This window comes from Giraffa tippelskirchi, chromosome 4, assembly GCF_054371585.1.
Source record: "Giraffa tippelskirchi isolate mGirTip1 chromosome 4, T2T-mGirTip1v1.2.pri, whole genome shotgun sequence".
NCBI lineage: Eukaryota > Metazoa > Chordata > Mammalia > Artiodactyla > Giraffidae > Giraffa > Giraffa tippelskirchi.
In genome coordinates, this window is record NC_137278.1 from 202418876 (window position 1) to 202426677 (window position 7802).

The 7802-nt window shown below is 58.1% G+C and overlaps 1 protein-coding gene across 1 annotated transcript; it reads left to right on the forward strand.

Moving 5' to 3' along the window:
* Positions 1 to 3879: 3879 nt before the first annotated feature.
* On the forward strand, positions 3880 to 5860 carry GALR3 (galanin receptor 3). Its single transcript, XM_081590010.1, has 2 exons — positions 3880 to 4456; positions 5061 to 5860. Exons 1-2 carry the CDS (start codon positions 4098 to 4100, stop codon positions 5839 to 5841), a joined length of 1140 nt encoding a protein of 379 aa, XP_081446136.1. The 5' UTR covers positions 3880 to 4097; the 3' UTR covers positions 5842 to 5860.
* The last annotated feature ends 1942 nt before the right edge of the window (positions 5861 to 7802 follow it).

Consider the following 7802-nt stretch of genomic DNA (forward strand, 5'->3'; position numbering starts at 1 on the left):
CCCCTTTCCCCATGTGTGCCTCGGTCTTCCCTGCTGTACCAAGACTGACTGTTACACTGGTATCTGGGGGCCTTCCATCTCCATATTCCCAGGGCTCACTGGCCTGGTCAGAGGAACCGCCAGGGGTCGCAGTGAGCTCGGGTTCTGGCTGCTATTTTCCGGCCCCCTCTAGACTTTAGGCCTTGGACAGGCTGTTTTCGCAGCCCCACAGGCAAGGCCCCATCCCCCCTTGCCCCCTGACAATGGCTCACTGCTCCCCTGCTGGAGATGACAGTCCCCTTCCCACAGTCGCAGCCCTTCTCTCTCCATAGCCCTCCCCACTCAGCCTTACGGGCACCTGGTAGGGTAAAGGATGGGTCTGAGTCACACAGCTCCTGCCTCAGCATGGTGTGGCCTTGGGAGCTGACAGTTTGCTGGCGAGAGGGCAGGGAGGATGAAAAAGCCCTTTTTCATTAAACGTGGGGACCACGGCTCTGGTGCCCCACACCCCCAGGCCTCCCTTCAGCCTGGATGTCTAGAGATGGACAGCCTGGGTGAGCTCTGGGTCTTAACACTGGGATTCTAAGAATCCTAGCCTGTGATCCTGGGCAGCTTGAAGCTGGGGGTCCAGGAGTTTGGGGTACCGAGGGATGCAGCCCCAGGGAAGGAGGCTGCTATGGCCACGTCAGGGGCACAAACATGGGACAGGGCATCTAGCACCAGGTGCACCTCAGCAGCAAGTGCCCATCGCCTGGTGCCCAGCCCCTGGCCAGGCCAGCAGCTTTCTGTGTGTGGTCTGCTCTGGCTGGCAGGTCACGGCAGGTAGCCGTGAGCAGTCATGGGATGATGGGTCACAGTTGGTGATGCCAAGATAAGATGGCCGTAGGTGAGGTCCACCCACCAATGGTACAGAGTGCAGGCTTCTTCCACCTACAGTTTCCTGGCACCACCAGCTGCTGACATTGTGTGCCTGGGCACAGCCCAGCACTGTGATGCTGTGGGCCAGCTTGTTGCAGTAGGGCACCAAGTTTTCAGCCAGCTCATGGCTCAGCATGTGACCTGTACTGGCCCAGGTCCACCATGGCACAGGTCTTCTGCAACTGTCCCGAGGGGTCAGAGGAGGTGCCAGCAGGCACAGGGTACACATGCTTGGGCTCAGCACATACTGGTCATTGCCAGAGGCCAAGACAGGCTATAGGGCTGAGGGCCAGCCACAAAGTTGCACTTTTGCAGGGCCCAGATCTCCAGGGACTGCTCTCAAGCGCACCATCTGTCCTCTACATTGGGCGCAGGGTTCAAGGCCACAGCTGCCAGAAGCAGCAGTTGGAACAAGGGGAGGTATGGGTGTCCGGGGCCCGCTGGCACTCAGGCCGTGGCGAGGCACCCGTCCTGCCTGCCTCATAGGTGGTCCCACTCTGGTTGCCGCCATCTTCCTCCCCTCTGCTGTCATATCACAGCTCAGCCTTGCTGCTCCTGGGAGCTCTTTGCCCTAGAACTGCTCTAACCCATCCAGAGCCCAGACTCTGGCAAGGAGGGGCATAGCTGGCTTGGGGCTCCCAAGGGGAGGGAGGGCAGTGTGTCAGGGGCTTTCAGGGGCCAGGCCTGCCACATTTGTGAGTCCAGACTTCTGGGCGTCTCACAGCGCATTCCTTCCATACAAGATGGTTGTGGACCCCCAAGTTCTCAAATCCCACCACTCTAAGTCTAGATCCTACAGTTCTGCTCTTCAGAGATCACAAGATTCTACAATTCTAACTCCTTAATGCAGTTTTTATAGCTCTGAATTCAGGTTTGCAGAATCTAGGGATGATCCCTAATATCTTCAATTCAATGAGTTTCTGCTTCTAAAAGTTGGGGGATGTTCCACATCTGGGATGGGTGGCATCAGGCTTTAGAGGAGCCTGAGCACTGGTGAACATCCCAGGGCCTCAGGAAGCCAGTTCTGAAGAGTCTCTTCCCAGCTCCTCGGACCTTGGTTGCAAGTCCTGGCTTCATCAGCATCCTCTCAGACTGTTTTCTTTCCCCTTGCACAGACTTCTTGACATTCACCCCACCCTCCCAGCTTCTAGAAAGACTACACAACCGCTACCGCCTCTCCTCCCCATTCACTGCAGACTGCCTTCTGTCCCCACTACACTTGTCTAGTACCAACAACCACCTTGTTGTTAACTCCAATGCATCTTGTCCCACTGGCCTCTAACCCTCTGGAAGATGTGGCCATGTGGTCCACTCCTCCTCCAAGAGGAGGTCCAGACCAGAACCCCATGACTGAATCACAAGTCATTCACCAAGACCTGGTAAGCTCTTTGCCTGGAGGAGAGGCTCTTAATGGGTCACTCACTAAATCACTCTCCCTCTAGCCATTCTTTTAACCCCAGGCCATAATAAGCTAATTACAAAATAAATGAGCAGGTCACGTCCCTACTCTAGAATCTTCTGTAGTTCCCCACTGCCCTAAGACTAAAAGTCAGACTCTGGACATGCACATAGACCCTCCAGTCTTCAGGCAGAAGGAAGCCCTGGAATCAGCTTAGGGAAGCTGATGGGTCTTGAAATTCTCAGGGCCAGGAGGAATCCTAGTCTGCAGAAAAAGGGGCTTTTATCTGGTTTCCTAGCATTGGACACTCCATTCAAGACTAGAAGTCCTGGGACTTCCTTGACAGTTCAGTGGTCAAGACTCCACACTTCCAATGCAGGGGGCTCTGGTCGATCCCTGGTTGGGGAACTAAGATCCCACATGCCATGTGGAAAAAAAAAAAAAAAGACTAGGAGTCCTTTCTGAACTTGGGTTGGAGCCCTTCTTGGAGCAGGGAGCAGAGAGGATGTGGAGTGGAGTGAGCAGGCAGGACCACAGGAGGTGAGAGGGCCAGGAATGGACTGGGCCCTGGGCACAGAGGGGTTAACCACAAAGCGAGGAGCGAGATCAATGGGTTACTCGCTGCAGAAAGGCAGAAGCAACGCAGAGAGGCGGAAGAGAGGAGAGCCAGGCAGAAGAGCATGCCACCAGAGGAAAATCAGGGGCTGAGGAGGAGGTGGCTACTTCTTCGGAGGGAGAGGAGAGGCCTTAAAGGAGAAGAGGGAGCAGTGGGAGGCAGAGCTGTACCTGCAGGTAGGCACCAAGGGGCAGCCACTGAGCCAGGAGGCAGCTTCAGCCTGGTCAGTTCACCCAGGGAGAGCAGGAGCCCAGTGCCCTGGTTTGAGGTCTGTGTCACCCATCTGGGCTTGGCGGGGGGGTGGGCTCCTGCATGCTGGGATGGGGGTCTCAAAGATACCACCTTTCTTTCCTCCTCCCTGCTTGGCCCCCTTGCCCGTCATTCGTCCAGCCACCCCAGAGATCCAAGCATGCAGGGAGACCCACAGGTAGCAGCCGTTGGGGGCCATGGGGTGTGACGGGTCAGGTGATCACAGCTCACATAGATGTAACACACACACACACAAACATGCACACATGCAGGTTGTCAGGGGCACCGCCTATTACAGCTCTCAGATGAGTGCTCCAGCCTGGGAGTCGGTACCAGGGTGGCAACAACCTCAGATCTACCACTCAGAGTGTGATACTAGCTTCCCAAGTCCCCTCTCTGAGCCTCAATTTCCTCATGTGCAAAGAGGAGCAGTGACCTATATGGTGCTCCCAGCTGTGCCATGTGGTGCTCTCACTAAGCTGGACTATCCAGTGACTCAGAGATGTCACCCAAGTTTGGTTGAATTTGACTAATATCCAAAATCTTCCCTGTATTTCAGATCCCCATTGAAAAGTGAGGAAAACACACCAGATCCTGGGGTTGGAACTGCCCCTCCCCGCACCCCACATTGCATGTGTCTTTACCTGCATCATTGGTTGAAGGTGTCTATCAACTACCTAATCAGTCCTTCACGCCCTGGGATGTTTCCTAGGAAACTGAGAAACCCACCTTAGACACCAATGAGACTGCCAGGAGCTTGCACAGTGGGTCTCAGGGATAACTTTTGCCTCTGTCTGCCCAACACCCCTATCCCTCACAAGCTTCCATCCCAGGAGACTTGGCCAGGCCTATGGTGGGGGAACTAGACCCCCTGAATTGAGTGATGAGAGCTGAGGAGTCCAGCTTTTGTTCCTCAGGTGCCCTTCTGTTGGGAAGATGGCTGATATCCAGAACATTTCGCTAGACAGCCCGGGGAGTATGGGGGCTGTGGCAGTGCCCGTGGTCTTTGCCCTCATCTTCCTGCTGGGCACGGTGGGCAACGGGCTGGTGCTGGCAGTGCTGCTGCAGCCTGGCCCAAGTGCCTGGCAGGAGCCGGGCAGCACGACGGATCTATTCATCCTCAACCTGGCGGCGGCTGACCTCTGCTTCATCCTGTGCTGCGTGCCTTTCCAAGCCGCCATCTACATGCTGGACGACTGGCTCTTCGGGGCCCTGGTTTGTAAGGCTGTGCACCTGCTCATCTACCTCACCATGTACGCCAGCAGCTTCACCCTGGCGGCTGTCTCAGTGGACAGGTGCGCTGGGCTGGGAAAGCGGCCCAGTCCGGGGGAGGGGAAGGAGGGAATGGGGGACCAAAAAGGGAGGGGGAGGGAGGAAAAGAACAGCTGTCTGGCCCCCACCAACCAGTCTCGGGGCACCTGCAGGGCATACTTGAGGGGGTCATCCTGCCCTCACCCCATCTTCACTGGGAGAATCCAGAGAACACCTCTGTGTTCCAAGTGTCAGCACAGGGCCTTTCACTTAGTCCGTGCTCGGTAAGCATGAAATGAATGGCAAAAGGAACACACGAATGAAATTCATCAGCTATTTTGTTACCGCCCACATCTGGCCCGAGTTGTGGTCAGACCGGGTTTCAGGGCTTGAAACTTGGAGTCAAACTCAGGCTCACTCACTAGTTGACTCGTTGATAATCTTGGGCCGATTGGTCACTTCTCGCTGAGCTCCGACCCAGCCTCGCTAGGTGCCGGGCGCTGCTCCAAGCGCTTTGAGCGCTAACTCCCTTCATTCCCACAACCTCCCTGCGAGCGAGGCCCGGCGCGTGGTCACCGCGGCGGTTCAGACCTGGGCGGTATCCAGGCCGCCCGCCCGCCGCCGCGCTGACGCCGCACCCGCCCGCAGGTACCTGGCCGTGCGGCACCCGCTGCGCTCGCGGGCCCTGCGCACGCCGCGCAACGCCCGCGCCGCCGTGGGCCTGGTCTGGCTGATGGCGGCGCTTTTCTCGGCGCCCTACCTCAGCTACTACGGCACGGTGCGCTACGGCGCGCTCGAGCTCTGCGTGCCCGCCTGGGAGGACGCGCGCCGCCGCGCCCTCGACGTGGCCACCTTCGCCGCCGGCTACCTGCTGCCCGTGGCCGTGGTGAGCCTGGCCTACGGGCGCACGCTGCACTTCCTGTGGGCCGCCGTGGGCCCCGCGGGCGCGGCGGCGGCCGAGGCCCGGCGCAGAGCCACGGGCCGCGCGGGGCGCGTCATGCTGGCGGTGGCGGCGCTCTACGCCCTCTGCTGGGGCCCTCACCACGCGCTCATCCTCTGCTTCTGGTACGGCCGCTTCGCCTTCAGCCCGGCCACCTACGCCTGCCGCCTGGCCTCGCACTGCCTCGCCTACGCCAACTCCTGCCTCAACCCGCTCGTCTACGCGCTCGCCTCCCGCCACTTCCGCGCGCGCCTCCGCCGCCTGTGGCCCTGCGGCCGCCGCCGCCCCCGCGCCCGCTGCCCCCTGGGTGGTGCCCGCCGCGCCCTCCGTCGCGTCCGCCCGGCGTCCCCGGGCCCCGCCGGCTGCTCCGGGAACGCCCGGCCTCGCGGGAGGCTGCCGGCGGGAGGTGACTGGGGCGGGGAGCGGGGTCCGGAGCCTGCAGGTGGCGGAGAGGCGTGCAGGGCCCAACCTGCCAGAGGACCAGAATAAACCTTGTCTGCCTCCGCTCTGCCGGGTGTTGGGTGTCCGTCTGTCTGTCCTTCCTCTTCCCCCAGGGCCAGACCGTACTAGGGGATGGGGCCAAAGCCAGGAGCCCTCTGAGGAGAAGTGGACATTCAGTTCACGGAGTGACACCCCTGGACGGTGAAAATGGTTCCACGAAGCCAAGCGCAGGCCCTCAGGCCAGGCAGCCCCCAGACTGTGTCCATAGCAAGTCTGGCAGGAAGGAGGGTTGTCCCTCTGCCCATTCCTCCAACTCTGTTAGCATCTTGAAAGCCCTGCTTCCTCTACCAAGCCCCTTCTCCTTTCGAAGCTCTGTCCTGAGTAACTTAATAGTGTAGTGGTAGTGTTGATCGCTCAGTCATGTCCCATTCTTTGCAAACCCAAGGACTGTAGTCCAGTCAGGCCTCTCAGCCCTTGGGATTTCCCAAACAAGAATACTGGAGTGGATTGCCCTCCCCTTCTCCAGGGGATCTTCCCAACCCAGGGATTGAAGCTGGGTCTCCTGCATTGCAGGCAGATTCTTTACCATCTGAGCCATCAGGGAAGTCAGAGTAACTTAATACTAACAGATACAAAATAAATATAGCAAATATTTATTAAGCACTTCATATGTATCCCATGGGGCTGCCCCAGTGGCTCAGCTGGTAAAGAATCCTCCTGCAATGTGGGAGACCTGGGTTGTTTCCTTGGTTGGGAAGATCCCCCGGAGAAGGGAACAGCTACTGCGGTGTTACATTCTTCAATCTAATTACAGCTTTGCAAGGTAGATATCATTCGTTCCTCTTTAAAGATGTAGACATCAGGAATCAGAGGAGTTTAGCGATTTGCCACACAGCTAGTGTTTAGGAGAGGCTGGATTCAAACCTACTGCTGTTTATAGCAGAACCGACTTCTCCACCTCTGGGACCTCTGTTCTCAGATTCCATGGTTTCCAGTGTTTTTCTTGGTTCTTCCTGATTCTGCATCAGCTCTCTTCCCCAAACCTATAGCTCCCCATACTCAACTGGCTGCCCTGGAAACCGCAGAGGGCCGCCACCCCCCTGCTATAGCAGAATTCTGTTTAGGTACTCAGGACAGGGGTCCTGATGGGCGTGCCCCAGCCGTCAAGTCCTAGGTCCATTGCCTGACCCCAACCCCTGGGATTATTCCTTCAGCCACTTGAGGCTCCTGGCTCGGGGGAGACATTGAGCTGCACTCAGACCCCAGATGGCCTTCCAGCAGCCCTGATTACCCTGTGGCCCCCTCCCTACCTGGCCCTACACACAGCTGCCATAGTCTGTGGCTGTGGAAACCTCCTAATTAACCAATAGATCAGTCTCGATGGTTGTGGAGCTGCCCACTTCCTCCTTCACCGTAAGCCAATATTGTTTATTAACTTCTGGCTGAGACCTTCCAATTCTCTGTCTCCCTGGCACACACACCCCAGCTGCTGGGCACCCTGGAAAGGCCCTCCTTGACACCGGGCAGCTGCTGAGACCTCCTCACTGCCTGCTACCTGCCACAGACCCAGGGATCAGAGTGGCAGTCAGCGTTGTCAGGGGGAGGCTGAGAGCCGGGTGGGAAGCCAGTGCTGCCAGGGCCCAGCACCAGGGCTGACACCTGGTCCCGGGCTCCCTCTCCCCGGTCTCTGCCAAGATGTCCCCGACTGACTCAGGCTGCAGCAGTGGGAGAGTTTCCTGGAGGGCAGGGGGTGTGATGCTGCTGCTTCTGCAGCCCCCAGAGTGGCCTCTGTCTCCCCATGGCCATCACTCACACCTCCCCTGCCTCATCTGTGCCTCGCACCAACAGGCAAGGGATGTGACCTCCATTTGCAGAAGTGAAAACTGAGGCTTGAGATGAGGTACTTGATCATAGCCAAGTGGCAAAATTGAGGAAGAGCCAGGATCCTAACTGGGCGAGAGGAATGGCTCTCGGGGCAGCCTGGGAAGTATTGGAAAAACATCTAAGAG

Bases quoted from the DNA above. Each gene is read 5' to 3' on its own strand.
- GALR3 (XM_081590010.1), top strand. From the start codon at position 4,098: ATGGCTGATATCCAGAACATTTCGCTAGACAGCCCGGGGAGTATGGGG. The intron at 4,457-5,060 runs GTGCGCTGGGCT...ACCCGCCCGCAG, and splicing joins GCGGCTGTCTCAGTGGACAG to GTACCTGGCCGTGCGGCACC.